General features: G+C 38.5%; 1 protein-coding gene and 1 long non-coding RNA gene across 2 annotated transcripts in view; both read right to left on the bottom strand.

Moving 5' to 3' along the window:
• Positions 1–11119, bottom strand: part of GABRR3 (gamma-aminobutyric acid type A receptor subunit rho3) — a 48360-nt gene extending 37241 nt beyond the window's left edge. The window contains 3 exon segments of the mRNA XM_073804648.1: positions 441–553; positions 8957–9121; positions 11043–11119. Of these exon segments, the coding sequence (XP_073660749.1) occupies positions 441–553; positions 8957–9121; positions 11043–11119 (355 nt within the window).
• A 10112-nt stretch (positions 11120–21231) lies between these two features.
• The window catches only part of LOC141278487 (uncharacterized), an 80868-nt gene continuing 76909 nt past the window's right edge, over positions 21232–25190 (bottom strand). The window contains exon 2 of the long non-coding RNA XR_012331245.1: positions 21232–23387. This is a non-coding gene — a long non-coding RNA (uncharacterized lncRNA). The remainder of the gene's footprint in view (positions 23388–25190) is intronic.

Genomic DNA, 25190 nt, shown 5'->3' with positions numbered 1-25190 from the left:
AAATCCTCAGCAGAGGTGGTTCGAGGGAAGCCGTGGCGTTTGGCAGACTAGTTCTTCAACAAAAGCCAGGCATTGCAGCTCATAAGAATGTTCAACAAGACTTTATGAATATTATCATATAACCCAACTTAACAAATTTTAATTAAAACAATATGTTGCTGTATGGGCAAGGTATATACATTCACTATTTTTGAACACACACTATTTATTAAACACACTATTTATGATAATGTATATAGAAAAAAATGAGTCTTTTTGGTTAATTTAAAATGCATAAATTATCAACTGTTCTTATTCAAGAGAAGATCATTGTAAAAGGTTTTTTGTTTTTTTTAAATTGGTGGTCTTGTGTTTTGGTCTTAATTCCTTCAAATTTTCAACTCAATTTTTTGACAGTGCAATGGACTGTGACACAAGAGTTTTGTAAAGATAGTACTCACCTCCAAATCCAGGTCTCACTGCAGAATTCTGGTCCTCTATATGGAGAAGTTGCTAATACTTCAGGGGCCACACTTTGGCACTGTCATCATTCCTCATTCTAGTTTCTTGTTTGCTGTACCTCCAAGGGAGAAAAATGCTTCTGAGATACATATGCTTCTGGATATTTTGATTTAGGTTAGCTTTCTGTGTTCAACATGATATGCTCTAAAATATACACATAAAAGCTCATTTTCTCAGTTCATATTACATATAGCCAAAGACCTGCCAGCATTTACTGTTTAGTATCCAAGGGTGGGGCAGGTAAGCAAATCTTGGAGCACCTTAGATGATAAACTGAGTTTGGATGTGATCCTGACAGGCAATGTTTCTCAGAATGTGGGTTATAGTAGGAAAACCTGGTTACTAGCACCTGGGTGGAGGTGATCAAGATTCAGATCCACGGACCCCAACCCAGATCAACTAAACCAGAACCAGAGGAAACAGGGCCTAGGCATCTGCATTCAATGTGCTACCTAAGTGATTCTTAGAGTCACTGAAGTTAAACTACCTCTTGCACTAAGACAGTAAAAAAAAAAAAACCATGAAAAATTGTAGACTGATGAAAATAGTGTTTTACAAAGACAGAATGTGCAAAAATTATGGGTGCTGGTTGAGATTAGAGGAAGTACCCCTATGGCGGATTCTGGAACCTGAGAGAAGGCGATGGGCATGGATGGAGAGGAATCCCAGGGAAAAATGGATGATCTGACAGCTGATTGGACCTAAGGTCAGGTCCAGCTGTGAAGCAGGTGCAGCCTATTTTCATCTGCAGTTTTCTAGGGCAAAGACAAAGTGTGTGGCCTCTCCCGCGTGTGTGGAGTCCTGATCTGGGAGTGAAGCCCGTTCCTCCCTGGGTCTTTGAACTCTAGCAAGTTACTGGGCCTCCCTGACTTATTTCCTGTGCTGTGACACATACCTCCCAGACGTATTCTAAGTGTGGCGGCAGAATATCTGTGGAAGCGCACACAGCTCCTCTGTATGTGACATGCTGCTGTCTCCTCATCCCCAGTGCTCGAGACCTAGTTCACTGCCTCTTCCAGAAGAACGTTCCTGTCACCATCACCGTCATCACTGTCAGCAGCAGCAATAACACAAGACACTGAGGGGTCTTCTAGGTGAATTCTAGTTACTCTGAATTCCTGACTGACTTTTGCATTGATACATGTCTTCTTCAGGAAACACACGTAAAATTTTAACATAAGACTCATGAACGCAATTTCCTAACTCAATAAAGTGACTTTGATTGTGGGAATTTCACATCCTGAAGCGGCTGGTTTAAGAAATATGTCCAGGTTTATGGGCACCTCAGATCACCTAGTATGGTCTTTAACTAGAGAAGTTTCTGGCTGAAACCTTCAGAGATTTATGTATGTATTTTTGCCATTAATAGAAATGGCGAAGTTGGAGGAACAAATCTGTTTTGAGTAGAAGACAAATGAGTTTGATTTTAAACATAAGTCATTTTATCCTATGAATAATTGAACACATAGAACTATTTCTTCCAAGGATCTCTTAACTAGAAAACTTCTTTCAGGGAGCTAGGATGAACCATTTATTGAAAAAGTAATAGCAGCTTGTGTACGGCCCCGGGCGTCCCCGGGAGTCCCCGGGAGTCCCGACCAGCAGGACAAATCCTTGTGAGTCCGAGGAGGAACCTGTGGGGGTTGAAAAAAGGGGGAAGGGCAGGAGACGCGAAAGAATGGAGGCAAGACAGAATCCTGATCAAGCCTCAAACTTTTATTGCTGCGGTAGCTGTATTTATACACTGCAGAGAAAGGGGGGCGGGATTCAGAATGAGGGAAGTACTTGGCTAATCATCATTGGTGCTGCGTGCGCGGGCTTTCATTTTAGGCGCGAACTTCTATCTCATAAATCAGGAAGAGAAGCAGGGTGTCGGCCATCTTCTAATGGCGAAAACTTCTTGGCTCCCAACAGCAGCTAACTTTTATTAAATGCCTACTGTGTTCAAGGCCCCCTACCAGATGTTTTGTAAATACTATCTTTGGGGTGCATCTGAATCACCAGGTTTGCTGGGTCCCATGCCCAGAGGTTCTGATTCCACAGTTTTAGGGTATGAGAATTTGCATTTATAACAATTTCTCTGGAGAACTACTGGTCTGGAAAATAGCAGACATTTTATAAAAGCTAGCTAGTTGTTATTATTTTATGAAAAGTGGAATGTAACCTTGGGTGGAAATTCATGGAAATTTGTGAACTTCTTCAGTAATATACACAACAAAACGGCAATCTCTAATACTCCTTTCAAAAGCATAACCCTCCATGAGATTGGTAGGGATAAATCTTAATTAAGAATCACCAGAACAATGAACATGCAGCCTGCTATGAAAGGCACTCTTGGCAGTACCTCAAATCACACACACCTTTTTTTACCTGAGGGCTCTTCTGATGTACAGTGAGATGTCCCATCTTTATTTATTTTTGACTTTATTTATACATCTACTTCTCAAAATATTTATACATCTACTTCTCAAAGAGGTTTATGTGGCTTAGATACCCTCTAAAAGAATTTTGAAAACCTCACACATACTTAAGTAGACACCTACAATTTTTTCATCATAAAAGTTAAAATTACTTAAATATTGATAATAATTTAAAATAAAACATATTCCTCCTTTTAATGTATCCAATGAACCTAAAATACCCACTTTATGCATTTTAAAATACATGAATAAACTCCTCTTTAAAAACCAGAAGTTTTATCTCATTCCTTGTTTTCTTGGAATTTGTATTTTATTTTATTTCCATTTTATTTGAAAGTTCATTCGGGTTTTTCCGTAAGATGTTACGGAAAAACCCGAATGAACTTTTTGGCCAATCCAATATTTCCTTCATTGAATTTTATCACCCCATCACACTTCTTTGCAAGAATATATGTATACACATTGAAATCATCTTTTTTAGCCTCTGTGACTATTGCAAATGGAGCAAAACATAATGCATATAACTGTTGATAAATACTTATTAAAATTATGAATTAAATTTTATAGGAAAAGTATTTCTTAATAAAGTGATGGTACATTTTCCCTATTTTGTGTATCTGTATATGGATATTACTTATTGCACTTGTTATTTCTTGTCTTTTTGATAAAGCCCTTCTAATAGGTATGAGGTGATATCTCATTGTAGTTTTGATTTACATTTCCTGATCCTACTTTTCACTTCTATAGATGAAAATATTGAAAAACTTTGTTGATATATATGTAAGTACATGGAATTGCAAGAAATTTTGTTTCAGGAATGTAACTTAATTATTTAAATTCCTTCTTATTTTCCAAAATTCACATTGTGGTCTATCATCAATTATTTCTAATGATTTGTAACCTGACAAATTAATTAGGTTATTACTTCAATACTGATGAACACAAAAAAAAAAAAAGAAAAAAGAAAATCACGCAGTTTGGAAAAGGATGTGTTATTTAAACTAAAGTCACCTCAACAACAATATCTGTAAAGGCTTCTTTGTACCTGGGAGGAGTTTATACACTGGTGTAATACACATAGTTAAGATTCAGGAAGAGGGAGAGGCATGCCTTTATTTTGCCAAATGGGACAGAGCAATCATTAAAGGGAGGCTACAGAGGAGATTGCAGGCAAGTTTTCAGGAGGATCCGTTTTAGGAAAGAGGTCAGAGGAAGTCAGAGATCCAGAAATAATTATTTTAAAACTATCCATGCCCACGTGCCCCTCTGCTAGCTTGCATGTACCCTAAGGGGAACATTATACTCTAGGAGTATAAGTGCCCTATTTGAAGACCTCTGGCTTATTAAAAAAAAACATATATAGAAAGGTTAATAAAATGAAGACTGAAATAGAACAAAGGCAAGAAAAGTAAATATGCTTAATAAGGGGATTAATTTATGACAGAGAATCAGATTTAGCTCAGAGCTTTCTGGCCTGATTCCATATATGTATAATTTTAAGCCCCTTTGTCTTCTGCCCTCTTCCCTTTCCTAGAAAAAATGATTTTGTTTTTAGTAGTTACTGAAAGAAATCTTTTGGATGACTTCTGTCTGAGGAGAGGGTCTTCTAGAAGGCTAGGTGCCAATGGGATAGAACAAAGAAATCTCAACTCACGGAAGAGTCTTGCATCATTACAGCATTCTTAATCTTTATAGCATTCTTAATCATTACAGCATTTTTATTCTTTCCCCACAAAGAAAGATTATGAACATTGTTTGAGAAACAACAGGTAAGGCTCGGTAATAGTTATCATTTTTCTTTTTGAGTTAGAACCTTTTTCTTTCTGGATGAAACAAAGGAACCATATTTTTATGTTCCCCCTTCTTGTCAGTATCAGAAACTTTACTATAATTTTGTCACTAAGAAAGTGTGGGTTCAGGGGGAAGGAAGGGCTGGATTTTGAGTGGTTTCAGGGGAATAAAGGGGTCTTTGAGGAGGATATACTAGGCAGAGAATTAAAAAGTACCAGAACTGCTTGAGGAAAAGCAAATACATCCAACTCATTCTGATACATTGGTGTTTAGTCAGTGGAAAGACAAAAACTCATTTTAACTGAGTCATACTCAGCTGGTTGCTTTACCAAACTGCTTTCCCAAGGGCCTATATAGTTGATTAGTTTACTAGGATCAGGACTTGGAAACGACTAGGCCTGACTAAATAGACTATTTACCCAAGAGAGGCTATAATTAAGAAACATATTAAAAAATATTTAATCTAGAGAGTTAACAGTGAGATAACAATTAAAAGTATGAATGCCATTTTATACCTATTAAATGAGCAGAAAACAAAAAATTTTAGTACCCAGTGCTGCTAAGAATAGGATGAAATAGAAATGTTTATACTTTGTGTGTAGCAATATACTTGTAAAGCCCGTTTAGAAGTTGATTTTGAGAGCTACGAAGATAATTCACATCCTTTGATGCCAATCCAAGGAATGCAGTAAAGTAGTCGGAAGGAAAATCAGTTGATCCAATTTTTGATCACAAAGAAAACCTTGATAATTCTGGATCCAATGTTTATTTTTAGGTCCCTGATGCTTTTGAGACTTCTTAGAGAGGACATGGTGCATTATACGGAGTGAATCTTGTGGCTTCGACTGAACTGCCCTTGAACTCATGACTCTGGGAATACACACTTGACTTTAGTCAACAGCCCGTTTCTTATAAAGGAAAAATCTACACAGACGAGCATTTCTGTGGAAGAGCCAGCCAGAGAGAGTGCCCCACTTGAGACACGACAGTTTCCATGACTTAACTTGTGTCTCTATCAGATCATGAGCTCAGTGAGGTCTCAGTTTCCTCATCTGTGAAATGAAGAAATTGGACCAGATTAGGAGCTGGTTTGCAGACATTTTTTGGATAGCCCATATGGTGTATTAAAGTGGAAAATTTCACAGGAAAATCTGAATTTTTCTCTTGAAAAATCAGAAAATCTGGCAATACCAGGCTCAAGTTGTCTTATAAGAAGTCATGACCTGACCAGCCTCTGCCCCCAGAGGAGCATATAGCCTGTAGTTGCCACAGTCTCTGCCACGCCCTTTGTTATTTGCAGTAGCAGTTGAATTGGCAATCTCTAGGACCCTCTTGGCTTCTACATTAGGTTCCTGGATGTGCTGGTAAATGTTTAAGTGGCTCCCCTGGAAAAAAAAGCCCTATTTGTAGTGTTTGTTGATTTCCATGATGTAAATACTGCCACCATAGCTGATCTCAAGCTACAGATATGACAGAGATGTGTGTAGCCCATAGTGTAGTATAGTATAGTAAAGTATAGTTTTGTGTATTATAGTATACTACAGTTTATAGGATAGTATAGTACAGTATAGTGTAGTATTTCTACCAGACATAAATAGATATAAATAATGGAGAATAGACAATAGCGACATGTAGTAAAGTAGTTAGGAAGTGGTGAGTTTTAAGTATTTATTACCTTCGTTTTAAAAATAATTTATTTAATTGTATATTTATATAATTTAATTTTTAATAATGCTTATATTTAACAGCCTTAAAATTTAACAATTGGCTCTTGCAAGCCATTTTGCACAGACATTGGCACTCTGCTGATTATTCTTAAAGCCAGAGACAGTGTGTTGTTCTTAACTCTCAACCCAGTACTTGTCATAAAAAAGGCACTCAGTACGATTGTTGAAAGAATGAATAAATACTCAGTGAGTCTAGATGCCTAATCCCCTTTGCATCCCTTGAGAGCCAAATCTCTCCCCTAGGCAAAACAGGAACATTTTCCCCTGCCATACTTAATTTATTCACCAACTCCTCCTCTCCCCCATTTTGTCTTTAAGAAATAAAGGAAATGTTTGGATGAAAGATTTTTAAAATACTTCGATAAAAAAGGGAATCTTTGGGCAAAAAGTAAGATTATATTCTGAATGAAAAAGGATAATAGGAAAGGATTTAAGGGCCTGATTGTAGGAAAACTGGCTCAAAATAATGTACATAAATGTGAGTTAATATATAAAGATATACTTCCTAATTTTCAAAGAAAGATCAGGCCTTTCTTCCATGTTCATTCTATTAGTTCTCTTGCATTATGACAGAGTGGATTGTTCATTCATTCATTCATTACTTATTTAATTACCGATAATCAGATTGTGTGTAGGGCAAAGAACCTCACAGCATTTATTCATATATTAAGGTCTAATGTATCCTGGGCTCTTTACTCTAGAAACTATCCTATACAGTAATTTCAGTATTTTTGTCAAAATGCCTTAAAATCTTCATGAGAGAGTGCTGAGCGACAGCTCAGAAACAGGCTGGCTGAATTATTCTGTTCACTGGGGAAAATGCCTGACTCTCATCCTAAGTGGCTGCTTCTGAACTAGGGTCTATGTTTTACGCAATCCCTAGTGTCCTAGAGGATTTTTCTTTGAAGAACAAAAGAAGCAGATATAAATTTTAATGAATCATGTTGTAGCTTATCGCTGAAAGGGGTACCTCACTTAGGTTATAGAGAAGTGAAAACAAACATGCTTGGCCCCATGGAGTAGGAAGCCCGGGGTTACCTCTTCATTTAAATAGATTCTAAAAATGAGACACCTATCATAAGAGAGAAATTCCCACCCCGCCACAAAGAACAGATGTTCTCCTCTTGTCCCTTAAATGACACCTAAAAAATACACATGGTGGGTTTTTCTGCAGCAACTCTTCCACCGAGAGTGTGCTGGTGAGATTGATGAGTTCCTATGACCATCTCCCTTCTTATCTGCACATCCACCAAACAAACTGGACAAACTTCCTATTGTTTGAGTTGTAGATGATAGTTTAAGCAGTCTCTATTTGTTTCAAAATTAGATAAAATATACTACTAAAATATACTAGATGTTATAAGCAATCTGAAAAAACATACAGTTTGGTTGTATAGCCCCACATTTCCCAAATATTGCTTGCCCAATTGCCTTAAAGAAGACTCAAAGTGTTCAAACTGGGCAAGATTTCATAGCGTCTCAGATCTGCAGAAGCCTGGGAGGGAAGTGTGGGAGGTGGTCCTTGATTTTTAAGAGCAGAGCAGGAATTAGGTATCTAGTGACCTCTCCTCCCCTCCCCCCATACCTCTTTTGTTTTTGGTCATTAAACCTGAGGCTTCAGAAGGATTTATTAAATTTTTATGTTCTTTCCTGATGTTATAGTGAGTGCTTCACAAATATCCAAGATGTGAGGGCAATCTGGCTGAAACAAAAGTTACCTCACTGATCGCTAAGGTTGGCTGGGTGATATCACTCACCTTTATTCCTCAATTTCTCCTACTAGGTCTTTTTGGGAATCTTGTGCTTGGTGAAAAGGAAAGACTTTCCCTACAACAGGAGGTCATTTCTTGGTTATTAAAGGGTAGTAGGGTGACTAATCGTTCTAGTTTGTCTGCGACTGAGGGCGTTCCTGGGACTTCTAGTGCTAAAAACCATGGAACCCCAGGCAAATCAGGATGAACTGGTCATTCTAGTAGAGATCTATGCCGCTTCACTAGCAGGTCCAAACATACTCTGATTATTGATAAGATAATAATGATGATGTATTGACATTCAGGATGATATTTCAAAGATGATTTTCAAAATGGAAAATGAATTTTATAAAACAACAAATGGCTTTAATGTCTTTCAGTACTGTCTCATCGATATACAGAACTATACACTCTGCAAGTACTTGACATTAGAAATTGGTGCTTAGACTAATTTCTACTCAAAAAATTTTGAAGGAACATTAAACTCATGTTGTTATTTATAATAAATGCATTACTCATTGGAGAAATACAATCCCTGAAAGAAGATTCATACATGAGCCCTTTAACTGTTTTCTCCAAAAATAAGCAAGCAAATGCCAGCAGAAACCCCAGACTCTTCTCTTTCTATGCTAATTAGAGGCGATTTATTTTGATGGTTGAATGCTATCTCTAGAGACAATCACTGCCACAAATGCGTGCTACCATTAAAGATATAGCTCTGAGGCAGGTGGTGAGAGAAACTGGGACTACACTATGGATATCTTACCGGGTCGGCTTCGCTGAAGAGAAGCAGCGCTGGTGGGGCTTCTTGATTTCACCAGCAGTACAAGCATTTGACATCAGTGCGATCCAGATGCAGGTGAAGAAGACCAACTGGGAAGCCGGGATCACCTCTGCCGAAAAAAAGGAATGTAGATGGATGCAACCAACGCTGTTACCAATATTGCTTCTTCACGTGTCTTTTAAAAAGTAATTAGAGGGGCTTCCCTGGTGGCGCAGTGGTTGAGGGTCTGCCTGCCGATGCAGGGGACACTGGTTCGAGCCCTGGTCTGGAAGGATCCCACATGCCGCGGGGCAACTAGTCCCGTGAGCCACAACTACTGAGCCTGCGCGTCTGGAGCCTGTGCTCCGCAACAAGAGAGGCCGCGATAGTAAGAGGCCCGTGCACCGCAATGAAGAGGGGCCCCCGCTTGCCACTAGAGAAAGCCCTCGCACAGAAACGAAGACCCAACACAGCAAAAAATAAATTAATTAATTAATAAACTCCTACCCCCAACATCTTCTAAAAAAAAAAGAATTGAGATAATTTAAATCAGACATCAGCAATCAAAATCTAGTCAGAAAAGGGTGGGAAGAGCAAATGTGAGATGAGGTGGCAGGAGTGAGTCACTAAAAAAAAAAAAAAAAAAAAAGTAATTAGAGTGCCAGGTAAAAAGGTATCAAGGAAAAAAGAGAGACATTGTTTTCAATGCTGTGTCTTTTGTTTTAGTAGGTTAAATGGATTGACATCATTTACAGGCAAACATCTGTCTCGATCACCAGCAATTTAAGAAAAACAAAGCAGATTTTTTCATTTTGTTTCCATCCTTTAGTCCCTCTTTCCGGGTAAGGTTCTTAGTGGGATGCTTGATCCCCTACTCAATAAACTCCCAGCTGCAGTCCTCCGCAGACAAAGAAGTGAGATTAGGCATTAAGTCCCCTTAATCCAACACAATATCATTTGAATATATTTAATGACTCAGCAAAATAATATGCTTAATGAGAATAAAGATGATTAGTTTAATTTTAGTTATAGTTTTAAAGATCCTTTCCTTTATCTCATGGCTGTTTTTTTAATCCAGAAAGGAATCTTTCCCTCTCCAAATGCGTACAGATTGCCAGAATACAAACAAACTTAAATTATTATTTTATCAAATAAATAACCATATTTTAAGATGATGGTTTATTCCATTGATATAAAAAGTAGTTCAATTTAAGGTTTAATGTGGTGAGCAGCCAGATAAATAAAAAAAGAAATTAGTCTTGGGCGGTGGGTAAGGAATTAAATTATGGCCACATCAGCTCCTAAAGGTAGTTTGCACACATCGAGTAGAAATATTCCCTCCATGTATGCAAAGTACCAGTGAATGGGCAGGTTAGTGAAATTCAGTTTCTCCAACTGAAAAAGCACAGGGTGAGCAATCCAGAGACAGCTGACCTGTTTACTAGGACTTAAGAAGAATGCTGTTTTCTTCCCAGGGATATACTGTGAAGGAATTCTTAAATTTTCTCGAATTGATTTGTCTCCTTGACACCTCATATCCTGTGTTATTGCTTGATGGTGTTAATTTATTTTGATTTGGGTTATCTCTTCTCTTGGCCCATGCATCTCCTCCTATGTTTCTTTGGCATGTCTTTCCTCTTTAAAATACGTGTTTAATATAAAATATTACAAATATTAAAATATTACAAATATACAGAATGATGTAATAAATACTTACCTCTCTCTTGATCCCCTATTTAGTGTTTATCATTGTATACAGTTATACTATTATGTATATTATGTACAGATTTTTTGCATATTTCAGAAAGTTTAATAAAAATGGTGTTAAATTATACTTTTACCTCTGCAACATACTTTTCCTCTCCACATTATGCTTAGATTTATTGTGTTGATAGTTGCAGTCCTAGTTAATTTTTGAGTGCCATATAGTATCTCACCGTGTAGATAACTAACATTTTATTTATTCTTTTGCTGATGGGCATTATTTCTTATTTTTCAATGATAAACAATCTATTATAAGCAAACCTGCAGTGAATTTTTGTCAATATTTTCTTGCTCTCATACATAACAGTTTCTCTAGGGTAAGTACCTAGGAGTAAAACTTCTAGGCTGAACAATTTTCACATCTTCAAATTTATAGGAGACTACCTTAATGCTCCTAAACATGACTGTACCAATTTACAGCCCCATTAGAAGTGAATGAGAGCCCTCATTTCTTAAAATTTTTTTTTAACATTAATATTATCAGGCTTTTAAATGTTACCCAATCCAATCAATGTTGTAGTTTTAAGTTTAATGTCCCTAATGGCTAGAGAAATTTGAGCATTTTTTTTTTCATGTCTTTCTGGGCCAGTAAGCTTTCCTCTTCTGCAAAGAACCAGTCAATAGAAGAAATGTGAGGAAAGTTGCTGGTCTTAAGCTACTTCTGGAGGATGCCACCATGGTCAAAGTTTGTTTTCTACCCTAGTGATCTCATGAGATCCAGGGCCCTGACACTTGACCCGAGCACTCTCTGCTACCTGGGCCTGTTCTCTTCATTAAGTACCAGGATCTACACCAACATTTCCCAAAGTAGTTCTTGGCTACACTGGAGATGTTTTGTGAAAAAACGTTCTGTGCCAAGTGAGTCTGGGAAACACTATACAAAAAAAATTTTTTGTGTGTGGCTGTTTACCAATAAAATTTGTTTGTTGACATTTGAATTTCATAGAGTTTTCATGTATCATGAAATCTTCTTCTCTTTTCTCCCCCAATTAAACACTATAAAAACCATTTGGTGGGATGGATACAGCCCACGGGGCATAATTTGCCAACTGTGAGTCCCCAGTCTAGGTTGGGGATTCACAGTTCACATCACACGGTTCAGTGAAAATGCTCTCCTCCTTCAGCAATGGGGAGGATGTGAGTTCAATTGTCTAGCCTCAGTGCTTATCTTACTAGATCTGCTGGCAACAGTGACACACCTGAGCTCTCCCTACTTGAAATATTTTCTTCACCTGCCCTCTGGGATACTGGACTTGCCTGTTTTCCTCTTACATCTTCCTCATTCCTGCTCGGTTCTATTATCTTATCTCCCTTCCTCTAACAGATTTCACAGTACTCGAATGGCCCTGTGCTCAGCACTGCAGTACTTTAGTATCTTCTTTCCTACCAACTCACTCATTCTGTGATCTCAGCCAGTCTCAAGGCTTTAAGAACCGTACATACACTCCCAAATTATATAATCAGTCCAGGCTTTTCTCGCAGAATTCCATCTCATATTCCTATGGTCTCAATATTTGTGTCCCCCAAATACAAATGCTGAAATCTTAACCCTCAAAGGTGATGGTTTTAGTAGGTGGAGGCTTTGGGAGGTGATTAGGATGAAGCCCTCAAAAATGGGATGAATGGTCTCATAAAAGAGGCTCCAGAAAGATCTCTCACCCCTTCCACCATGTGAGGATAAAACAAGAAGTCTGCAACCTGGAACACAGCCCTCATCTGACCAAACTGTCACCCTGATCTTGGACATGAACTGTGAGAAATAAATTTCTGTTGTTTATAAACTGCCCAGTGTGTGGTATAGTGTGATAGCGGCCCAAACAGACTAAGACACATATCCAACTGCCTGCTTACTTGGATGTCTGATAAGTATCTCAAGCTCAACATGTCCAAAAGTAAGTTTGTTAATATCACTCCCCCTAGCCCACCAATAGCCTTCTCTATCTCAACTGATAACAACACTGTCCGTTCTTTACTCCTGTCTCTGACATTCCTTGTCCAGTCCACCTTAAAAATACAACCGGGATCCAAGTGCTTCTCACCAGCATCTCAGCTACTACCCTGGCCTTTTAGTCATCATCATCTGTTGCTTGAATTATTGCGGTGGTGGCCTGTCTCCTTGCTTGTTCCCTTGCCTTGTTTCAGTTAATGCTCAACACAGCCACCAGTGATCCTTTAAAAATATAAGTCAGGTCAAGTAACTCCTCTCTTCAAAACTCTGCAATGGCTTCTCCTTTTCTTCAATTTGAAAAGTCTTTACAAAGGCTAGGAAAGCCTTACCTAATCTACAGTTCCCTCCTCTTCCTTGCCTTCTCCACTGTTCCCTCCCCCACCACTGGCTGTAGAAATACTGGCCTCTGTGGTTCCTGGAACACACCAAACACACTCCCACAGCAGGGTCTTTGCACAGATTGTCACACTTGCCTGACCCACCCATCACATAGATTCTGACCCACCCAAGGATCTATATGACTAACTTCTTTAACAAATTTAAATTTTTGCTCAAATATCGTTTATTCAATGAAGTATACCCTAACCCCCCTTTAAAAAATGCAGTATGCTCCCTTTCCTTCAAACACCTGTTACCAATCTACCATATACTCCACTTAGCATGTTTTATACAATTTACTTATTATAGTTATTATTCATTCTCTGTCTAATCATGCTAGAATGTAAGCTTTACAAGGAAGCATTCTTTGTCTGTTTTGTTCCCTGGGGTATCCTAAACACTTGTAACCATTTTTGGCATATAATCAGTGTTTAATAAATATTTGTTACATTAAAAGCATCAGAAAAAATCCTGTTTAGTTCTGCTGAGTTGTGTGTTTCCCAAGCTAGGTTGACCTCAGATCTCCATAAAAAAAAAAAAAAATCTACCAGACTTACTAATATTCCTCAAAAAAAGTGCTCCTCCAGAGCACCCAGTTTGGGAAATTCTGATTTATCAGTTAATCTGTGCTTTACAAATCCTCCGTATCAAAATTCTATGTCCTAGCATCTCATGACTACTTTTTCTTTTTAACATCTTTATTGGAGTATAATTGCTTTACAATGGTGTGTTACTTTCTGCTTTATACCAAAGTGAACCAGCTATACATATACATATATCCCTATATCTCTTCCCTCTTGCATCTCCCTCCCACTCTCTCTAACCCACCCCTCTAGGCGGTCACAAAGCACCGAGTTGATCCCCCTGTGCTATGCGGCTGCTTCCCACTAGATATCGGTTTTACATTTGGTAGTATTTATGTCCATGCCACTCTCTCACTTTGTCCCAGCTTACTCTTCCCTCTCCCCATGTCCTCAAGTCCATTCTCTAGTAGGTCTGCATCTTTATTCCTGTCCTGCGCCTAGGCTCTTCATGACTTTTTTCTTTTTTTGATTCCATATATGTCATAAGGTATTTTTTTTTCTCTTTCTGACTTACTTCACTCTGTATGACAGACCTAGGTCCATCCACCTCATTACAAATAACTCAATTTCGTTTCTTATTATGGCTGAGTAATATTCCATTTGTATATATGTGCCACCTCTTCTTTATCCATTCATCTGTTGATGGACAATTAAGTTGTTTCCATGTCCTGGCTCTTGTAAATAGAGCTGCAATGAACATTTTGGTACATGACTCTTTTTGAATTATGGTTTTCTCAGGGTATATGCCCAGTAGTGGGATTGCTGGGTCATATGGTAGTTCTATTTGTAGTTTTTTAAGGAACCTCCATACTGTTCTCCATAGTGGCTGTATCAATTTACATTCCCACCAACAGTGCAAGAGGGTTCCCTTTTCTCCACGCCCTCTCCAGCATTTATTGTTTTTAGATTTTTTGATGATGGCCATTCTGATTGGTGTGAGATGATACCTCATTGTAGCTTAGATCTGCATTTCTTTAATGATTAATGATGTTGAGCATTCTTTCATGTGTTTGTTGGCAATGTGTATATCTTCTTTGGAGAAATGTCTGTTTAGGTCTTCTGCCCATTTTTGGATTGGGTTGTTTGTTTTTTTGATATTGAGCTGCATGAGCTGCTTGTAAATTTTGCAGATTAATCCTTTGTCAGTTGCTTCATTTTCAAATATTTTCTCCCATTCTGAGGGGTGTCTTTTTGTCTTGTTTATGTTTCCCTTTACTATGCAAAAGCTTTTAAATTTCAATAGGTCCCATTTGTTTATTTTTGTTTTTATTTCCATTACTCTGGGAGGTGGGTCAAAAAGGATCTTGCTGTGATTTATGTCATAGAGTGTTCTGCCAATGTTTTCTCCTAAGAGTTTTATAGTGGCGGGCCTTACATTTAGGTCTTTAATCCATTTTGAGTTTATTTTTGTGTATGGTGTTAGGGAGTGTTCTAATTTCATTGTTTTACATGTAGCTGTCCAGTTTTCCTAGCACCACTTATTGAAGAGGCTGTCTTTTCTCCATTGTATATTCTTGCCTCCTTAATCAAGGTGACCGTATGTTTGTGGGTTTATCTTTGGGCTTTCTATCTTGTTCCCTTGATCTATATTTCTGTTTTTGTGCCAGTAACATACTGTCTTGATTACTGTACCTTTGTAGTATGGTCTGAAGTCCAGGAGCTGATTCCTCCAGCTCCGTTTTTCTTTCCCAAGATTGCTTTGGCTATTCGGGGTTTTTTAAGTTTCCATACAAATTGTGAAATTTTTTGTTCTAGTTCTGTGAAAAATGCCAGTGGCAGTTTGATAGGGATTGCATTGAATCTGTAGATTGCTTTGGGTAGTAGAGTCATTTTCACAATGTTGATTCTTCCAATCCAAGAACATGGTATATCTCTCCATCTGTTTCTATCATCTTTAATTTCTTTCATCAGTGTCTTATAATTTTCTGGATACGGGTCTTTTGTCTCCTTAGGTAGGTTTATTCCTAGGTATTTTATTCTTTTTGTTGCAATGGTAAATGGGAGTGTTTCCTGAATTTCTCTTTCAGATTTTTCATCATTAGTGTATAGGAATGCAAGAGATTTCTGTGCCTTAAATTTATATCCTGCTACTTTACCAAATTCATTGATTAACTCTAGCAGTTTTCTGGTAGCATCTTTAGGATTCTCTATGTATAAGATCATGTCATCTACAAACAGTGACAGCTTTACTTCTTATTTTCCAATTTGGTTTCCTTTTATTTCCTTTTCTTCTCTGATTGCTGTGGCTAAAACTTCCAAAACTATGTTGAATAATAGTGGTGAGAGTGGACAAGCTTGTCTTGTTCCTGATCTTAGTGGCAATAGTCTCAGTTTTTCACCATTGAGGACGATGTTGGCTGTGGATTTGTCTTATATGGCTTTTATTATGTTGAGGTGAGTTCCCTCAATGCCTACTTTCTGGAGGGTTTTTATCATAAATGGGTGTTGAATTTGGTCGAAAGTTTTTCTGCATCTATTGAGATGATCATATGGTTTTTAATCTGCAATTTGTTAATATGGTTTATCATATTGATTGATTTGCATATATTGAAGAATCCTTGCATTCCTGGGATAAACCCCATTTGATCATGGTGAATGACCCTTTTAATAAGGTCCTGGATTCAGTTTGCTAGTATTTTGTTGAGGATTTTTGCATCTATGTTCATCAGTGATATTGGCCTGTAGTTTTCTTTCTTTGTGACATCTTTGTCTGGTTTTGGTATCAGGGTGATGGTGGCCTCATAGAATGCATTTGGGAGTGTTCCTCCTTCTGCTATATTTTGCAAGAGTTTGAGAAGGATAGGTGTTAGCTCTTCTGTAAATGTTTGATAGAATTCGCTTGTGAAGCCATCTGGTCCTGGGCTTTTGTTTGTTGGAAGATTTTTAATCACAGTTCCAATTTCAGTGCTTGTGATTGGTCTGTTCATGTTTTCTATTTCTTCCCGGTTGAGTCTCAGAAGGTTGTGCTTATCTAAGAATTTGTCCATTTCTTCCAGGTTGTCCATTTTATTGGCATAGAGTTGCTTGTAGTAATCTCTCATGATCCTTTGTATTTCTGCAGTGTCAGTTGTTACTTCTCCTTTTTCATTTCTAATTCTACTGATTTGAATCTTCTCCTTTTTTTTCTTGATGATTCTCGCTAATGGTTTATCAATTTTGTTTATCTTCTCAAAGAACCAGCTTTTAGTTTTATTGATCTTTGCTATAGTTTCCTTCATTTCTTTTTCATTTATTTCTGATCTGATCTTTATGATTTCTTTCCTTCTGCCAACTTTGGGGGTTTTTTTGTTCTTCTTTCTCTAATTGCTTTAGGTGTAAGGTTAGGTTGTTTATTTGAGATGTTACTTGTTTCTTAAGGTAGGATTGTATTGCTACAAACTTTCCTCTTAGAACCACTTTTGCTGCATCCCATAGGTTTTGGGTCATTGTGTTTTCATTGTCATTTGTTTCTAGGTATTTTTTGATTTCCTCTTTGATTTCTTCAGTGATCTCTTGGTTCTTAAGTAGTGTATTGTTTAGCCTACATGTGTTTGTATTTTTTACTGATTTTTTCCAGTAATTGATATCTAGTCTCATAGCGTTGTGGTCGGAAAAGATACTTGATATGACTTCAATTTTCTTAAATTTAGCAAGGCTTTATTTGTGACCCAAGATATGATCTATCCTGGAAAATGTTCTATGAGCACTTGAGAAGAAAGTATATCCTGTTGTTTTTGGATGGAATATCCTATAAATATCAATTAAGTTCATATTGTTTAATGTATCATTTAAAGCTTGTGTTTCCTTATCGATTTTCATTTTGGTTGATCTGTCCATTGGTGAAAGTGGAGTGTTAACGTCCCCTACTATGATTGTGTTACTGTTGATTTCCCATTTTATGGCTGTTAGTATTTGCCTTATGTATTGAGGTGCTCCTGTGTTGGGTGCATAAATATTTACAATTATTGTATCTTCTTCTTGGATTTATCCCTTGATCATTATGTAGTGTCCTTCTTTGTTTCTTGTAATAGTCTTTGTTTTAAAGTCTGTTTTGTCTGATATGAGAATGCTACTCCAGCTTTCTTTTGGTTTCCAATTGCATGGAATATCTTTTTCCATCCCCTCACTTTCAGTCTGTATGTGTCCTTAGGTCTGAAGTGGTTATCTTGTAGACAGCATATATATGGGTCTTGTTTTTGTATCCATTCAGCCAGTCTCTGTTTTTTGTTTGGAGCATTTAATCCATTTACTTTTAAGGTGATTATCGATATGTATGTTCCTATTACCATTTTCTTAATTGTTTTTGGTTTGTTTTTGTAGGTCTTTTCCTTCTCTTGTGTTTCCTGCCTGGAGAAGTTCCTTTCGCATTTGTTGTAAAGCTCGTTTGGTGGTGCTAAATTCTCTTAGCTTTTGCTTGTCTGTAAAGGTTTTAATATCTCCATCAAATCTGAATGAGATCCTTGCTGTGTAAAGTAATCTTGGCTGTAGTATTTTCCCTTTCATCACTTTAAATATGTCCTGCCACTCCCTTCTGGCTTGCAGAGTTTCTGCTGAAAGATCAGCTGTTAACCTTATGGGGATTCCCTTGTATGTTATTTGTTGCTTTTCCTTTGTTGCTTTTAATATTTTTTCTTTGTATCTAATTTTTGATAGTTTGATTAATATGTGTCTTGGTGTGTTTCTCCTTGGATTTATCCTGTATGGGACTCTCTGCATTTCCTGGACTTGATTAACTATTTCCTTTCCCATATTAGGGAAGTTTTCTACTATTATCTCTTCAAATATTTTCTTAGTCCCTTTGTTTTTCTCTTCCTCTTCTGGGAGCCCTATAATTCAAATGTTGGTGTGTTTAATGTTGTCCCAGAGGAATCTGAGGCTGTCCTCAATTCTTTTCATTCTTTTTTCTTTATTCTGCTCTGTAGTAGTTGTTTCCACTATTTTATCTTCCAGATTACTTCTCCGTTCTTCTGCCTCTCTTATTCTGCTATTAATTCCTTCTAGAGAATTTTTAATTTCATTTATTGTGTTGTTCATCATTGTTTGTTTGCTGTTTAGTTCTTCTAAGTCCTTGTAAAACGTTTCTTGTATTTTCTCCATTGTATTTCCAAGATTTTGGATCATCTTGACTATCATTACTCTGAGTTCTTTTTCAGGTAGACTGCCTATTTCCTCTTCATTAGTTAGGTTTCATGGGTTTTTATCTTGCTCCTTCATCTGCTGTGTGTTTTTCTGTCTTCTCATTTTGCTTAACTTACTGTGTTTGGGTCTCCTTTTCTCAGGTTGCAGGCTCATAGTTCACATTGTTTTTGGTGTCTGCCCCCAGTGGCTAAGGTTGGTTCAGTGTGTTGTGTAGGCTTCCTGGTGGAGGGGACTAGTGCCTGTGTTCTGGTGGATGAGGCTGTGGATAAGTGGATAAGTGGATCCACCAGTGCCTGTGTTCTGGTGGATAAGTCTTTCTGGTGGGCAGGTCCACATCTGGTGGTGTGTTTTGGGGTGTCTGTGGCCTTATTGTGATTTTAGGCAGCCTCTCTGCTAATGGGTGGCATTGTGTTCCTGTCTTGCTAGTTGTTTGGCATAGGGTGTCCAGCACTCTAGCTTGCTGGTCGTTGAATGGAGCTGGGTCTTGGCGTTGAGATGGAGATCTCTGGGAGAGCTTTCACTGTTTGATATTACGTGGAGCTGGGAGGTCTCTGGTGGACCAATGTCGTGAACTTGGCTCTCCCACCTCAGAGGCACAGGCCTGATTCCTGGCTGGAGCACCAAGACCCTGACATCCACACAGCTCAGAATAAAAGGGAGAAAAAAAGAAAGAAAGAAAGAAAAAAAGAAAACAAATTATTAAAATAAAATATAATTATTGAAAATTTAAAAATTTAAATAACAAAAAAAGAAGGAAAGAAAGAAGGGAGCAAACACACCAAAAAAGGCATCCACCAATGATAACAAGTGCTAAAATCTATACTAAAACAAACAAACAAACAAAAAATGGACAGACAGAACCCTAGGGCAAATGGTAAAAGCAAAGCTATACAGACAAATCACAAACAGAAGCATACACATACACACTCAGAAAAAGAGAAAAGAGGAACAAATATGTATATATCGTTGCTCCCAAAGTCCACCACCTCATTTTAGGATGATTTGTTGTCTTTTCAGGTATTCCATGGATGCGGGGTACATCAGGTTGATTGTGGAGATTTAATCCACTGCTCCTGAGGCTGCTGGGAGAGATTTCCCTTTCTCTTCTTTGTTTGCACAGCTCCCGGGGTTCAGCTTTGGATTTGGCCCCACCTGTGCGTGTAGGTCGCCTGAGGGCGTCTGTTCTTCACTCAGACAGGATGGGGTTAAAGGAGAAGCTGACTCAGGGGCTCTGGCTCACTCAGGCTGGGAGGAGGGAGGGGTACGGAGTGCAGGGCGAGCCTGCAGTGGCAGAGGCCGGCGTGACGTTGCACCAGCCTGAGGTGTGCTGTGCGTTCTCCCGGGGAAATTGTCCCTGGATCACGGGATCCTGGCTGTGGCGGGCTGCACAGGCTCCCAGGAGGGAAGATGCGGATAGTGACCTGTGCTCGCACACAGGATTCTTGGTGGCTGCAGCAGCAGCAGCCATGGAGTCTCATGCCCGTCTCTGGGGTCCGCGATGATAGCCACGGCTCGCGCCCATCTCTGGAGCTCGTTTAGGCGGCACTCTTAATCCCCTCTCCTCGCGCACCATGAAACAAAGAGGCTAGAAAAAGTCTCTTGCCTCTTAGGCAATTCCAGATCTTTTCCCCGGACTCCCTCCCAGCTAGCTGTGGCGCACTAACCCCTTCAGGCTGTGTTCACGCCGCCAACCCCAGTCCTCTCCTTGTGCTCAGACCTCCGAAGCCCGAGCCTCAGCTCCCAGCCCCCGCCCACCCCGGCGGGTGAGCAGACAAGCCTCTCGGGCTGGTGAGTGCTGGTCAGCACCGATCCTCTGTGCAGGAATCTCCCCGCTTTGCCCTCCCCACCCCTGTTGCTGTGCTCTCCTCCATGGCTCCAAAGCTCCCCCCCTCCGCCCCCCCGCAGTCTCCGCCCACGAAGGGGCTTCCTAGTGTGTGGAAACCTTTCCTCCTTCACAGCTCCCTCCCACTGGTGCAGGTCCCGTCCCTATTCTTTTGTCTGTGTTTTCATTTTTCTTTTGCCCTACCCAGGTACCTGGGGGGTTTCTTGCCTTTCGGGAGGTCTGAGGTCTTCTGCCAGCGTTCAGTAGATGTTCTGTAGGAGTTGTTCCACGTGTAGATGTGTTTCTGATGTATTTGTGGGGAGGAAGGTGATCTCCGCGTCTTACTCTTCCACCATCTTGAAGCTCCTCTCATGACTACTTTTGATGACTACTAAACTTTTAAGCTCATAATGAAATATTGATAGCTGATGAAGGGTAGGCAAGACAGCAAGTGGGTATTTCTTGTAACAATACTTTGAGCTGAAGGAATGAAGCACTAAAGTAGAATTTCATCCACCTGTCAGGCAGGCAGTGGAGCTATTCTGGGGGACATATGTTTTTCACGAATGTCTGGCAGGTCATATGCGTCCTCACCATCACTTAATCATATCAGCGTGCCCTGCAGAAATGACACACTGTAGAAACACTGTAGAAATGACACAAATCCATCTGATCTCTTCATTGAATCATCTTTGCTAGAACAACTATCCATATCAACATTAACATTAAGGGAGGAGTAAACGCAGTTTAAAATTTGTTAGTTATGAATTTTAAGTCTGCATAAAAATAAAAATAAGGCAATGGCCTAGGATACAAAGAGTTGGCTCACAGAAGGTCTTGGGGTTTCAATTCAATCACAGTAAGACATCTGTCTCTGTTGTTGCTGAATCTGCTCCTTATCCCTTTAGTGCTTTCTTTGCAAACCCAGTAAGCTTCTCAAGAAAAGAGCGGAAAACCACATCTGTCAAAATTAGAAAGTGGTAACTACCAGGAAACAAAATAATCACAGGGTCACTGGAGGCTTTGTAAAGGTTGAAGCTCTCCCTCACATAAATTGCCTCCTGTTCACTCTCCTTCCATTCTGATGACGTCAGCCAGTTTCTGTTCCTTTGGCAGGGAGCCAAAGGGAACACTTGGATAGCAGGGCTGTGTCCTCAATATTCATCTTGGGATATGCAGCTATTTTGCTTACAAAGAGAAAACACAAGGTAAGTGGAGGTCTTATTTATATTGGATCAAGAACATCTGACAACAACAATAATGAATTCCAAGCCTCCACAGATTTCCCCCTGTGTCCGCATGATGCCAAGTAGGCAAAATATCCTGAGTGGGAAATTGTAGAGTCATAGAATGTTGATATGCAAAGGTCTTTGGAGATCACTTAGATTACCTACATCCTTCTCTTTTTTTGTATATGGGGAAACTAAGACTGGAGAGAGTAAGCACACAATTCATTTGCTTTTTTTTTTTAACATCTTTTTGAAGTATAATTTCTTTACATTGTTGTGTTAGTTGCTGCTGTATAACAAAGTGAATCAGCTATACGTATACATATAACCCCTTATCCCCTCCCTCTTGCGTCTCCCTGCCACCCTCCCTATCCCACCCCTCCAGGTGGTCACAAAGCAGCGAGCTGATCTTCCTGTGCTATGTGGCTGCTTCCCACTAGCTATCCTTTGGTGCATTGGAAATGCAATATAACATGGCCATGTCAAGAGCAGCCACTAGGAGGCATTTGCTATCCCTCCAAAAAACCTTGCTCTCACTCATAAATGGTGTTTTCTCTTCCGTTTCCCAGAATTACCAGAGCCCCGATAGAGCATCTTTCCAACCCACTGCCCTCTTACATTCCCCTCCCACTTCATTCCTGAATTACAGAATCAACAGTGATGGGAGCGGGGGACTCCACGTTAGTGGAAAGTGGGTGACAGGAATGCAATCTTCATCATAGTGTAATAATACAATATAACCACGAGATGGCAGCACAGACTACACAATATTGTTTAAGCATTCTCTTCCTTATGAAATGAAAACCACAAACTAAATGATTAGCACTTATATTCTGCAAAAGTAAATGAAAAGATTAATAATATAATGGCAAGATTCAGGCAAAAAGAAACTCCCTTTTATTCAGGAAAACGCAATTATTTACCTTGCGTGAAGACTGAACACTGAGCATATTTTAAAGCATCTTTTATAGATATAAGAACAGCATTTCGTTTTATCTCTGGGAACGCTAGGCTATAGAGGTGAACACTGGAAAAAGAAACTTTCCAGAGAAGACAAATATCATATGATATCACTTATATGTGGAATCTAAAAAGGTGATACAAATGAACTTACTTACAAAACAGAAACAGACTCACAGACATAGAAAACAGACCAAAGGGAAAGGGGGGGGGGGTGTAAATTAGGAGTTTGGGATTAGCAGGTACAAACTACTATTTATAAAATAGATAAACAACAAGGTCTTACCATATAGTAAAGGGAACTATCTTCAATATTTTGTAATAAACTATAATGGAAAAGAATATGAAAAAAAAAGCCTATATATAGGCTGAATCACTTTGCTGTACACCAGAAAGTAACACAACATTGTAAATCAACTATACTTCAATAAAAATGAGACTTTCCATCAAAATAAAGTGCATGTCATGAGTAATGTATTGAAAGGACATGGGATAAGGAGCTAGGAGACAGCTCTGGGTTGGGATGTGGCACTTAACTGTATGATATTTAGAAAGCTTCTTAACCTCTCTGGGCTTCCATTTCCTCTTCTGTATTCATTAGGCAGATGGATTTAGATGATTTCTGAAATCCCTGAAGAGGCAATCGAATATAGTGGTTAAAAATGTGATCTTTGGCAACAGACTTCCTAGGTGCAAATCCTAATTCTTGCACTTACTAGATGTGTGACCATTGGCAATGGCTGGATATTTTTCTCTGAGTCAGCTACTTCATATGTCAATTCGGGATGACATCACTAGGACCTATCTCTTAGGATTATAGTCAGAATTGATGGGATAATACCATGTGTTTAACACAATGTCTAGTACATTGAAAATACAAAATTAACATAATTGTTAACTGCCAATCTTATTCATCTTTATTAATGTAGTCTTTGCATTTCCAACATCATGACTTTGATCAAAACTACCAGCATTCCCCTACTCTTCCAGTCTTGAAATTTTGAAGTCATCTTTGACCCCCTACCTTTTCAAGGCTTGAATGTTTTTGTTTTATTTGTTTTTTTCCTTCAGAACTTTTTTTTTTTCTTTTTAGTTCCCTTGTCTTCCCAATGCCACTAGACTGTTTTGCCACTAACATAAATAAATACCTCAATCAGCCTTCTTGCTGCAGGCTTTCTATTTTACTCTCTTCCGTTTGCTTTTGCCAGATTTCTATTAGTGATACTTCTTTTTTCTAACTTCTTTTCTCTGGTTAACATGTTTTCATATTGCCTATAGGAGAAAGCCTATTCTGTTACATTGGCCTACGTTACTACACCTTTGCAAATACTGTCATCACTGTAGCTTTATTGTAAATAAATCTTAAAATCCTCCAACTTCATTCTTCTTATTCAAAGCTGTTTTAGTTATTCTAGTTCTTTTGTTCTTCTGTATAAGTCTTACAGTCAGTTTTCTACATCTACAAAATTCTGCTAGGATTTTAATTGGTATTGCATTAAATATGTAGGTCAATTTGGTGAGAATAGACATCTTACGTTGAATCTTCCAATCACAGAGCATGGTATGTCTCTACTTAGGTCTTTTATGACTTCTTTCAATAGTGTTTTATAGTTTTCAGCATCTTGTACATATTTTATTAGATTTAGTGCCTAAGTATTTATATTTTTGGAGTTATTATAAATGGCACTGGTTTTTAAAATTTTGGCTTCCAATTATACATTGTTAATATATAGAAATATAATTAATTTTTTCCTCAATTAAGAAATTGTGGGAAAATACATAACATAAAATTGATCATCTTAATCATTTTTCAGTGAACAGTTAGGTATGTATTAAGTACATTCAAATTATTGTGCAACCATCAATACCATTCATCTCCAGAACTCTCTCCTCTTTTGTTTTTAAGACAATTTTTAAAGAGCTGTTAACAGTTCACAGCATTTAAGTTTCCTCCATATCTTTTCATGGCTTGATAGCTCATTTCCTTTTAGCACTGAATAATATTCCATTGTCTGGATGTACCACAGTTTATTTATCCATTTACCTACTATAAAAGACATCTTGGTTGCTTCCCAGTTTTGGCAGTTATGAATAAAGCTGCTGTAAACATCTGTGTGCAGGTTTTTTTGTGGGCGCATAAGTTTTCAACTACACTGGGTAAATACCAAGGAGTGTAATTGCTGGATCATATGGTAAGAATCTGTTTAGTTTTGTAAGAGGCCACCAAACTGTCTTCAAACGTGGCTGTACCATTTCATATTCCCACCAGCAATGAATGAGAGTTTCTGTTGCTCCACATCCTTTTCAGCATTTGCTATTGTCACTGTTCCAGATTTTGGCCATTCTAGTAGATGTGTAGTGGTGTCTCATTTTAATTTGCATTTCCCTGAAGACATATGATGTGGAGCATCTTTTTATATGCTTATTTGCCATC

Source organism: Tursiops truncatus, chromosome 4 (genome assembly GCF_011762595.2).
Source record: "Tursiops truncatus isolate mTurTru1 chromosome 4, mTurTru1.mat.Y, whole genome shotgun sequence".
Taxonomy (NCBI): Eukaryota; Metazoa; Chordata; class Mammalia; order Artiodactyla; family Delphinidae; genus Tursiops; species Tursiops truncatus.
The sequence above is the reverse complement of the archived record's forward strand: the minus strand, read 5'-3'. Positions and strand labels throughout refer to the sequence as shown.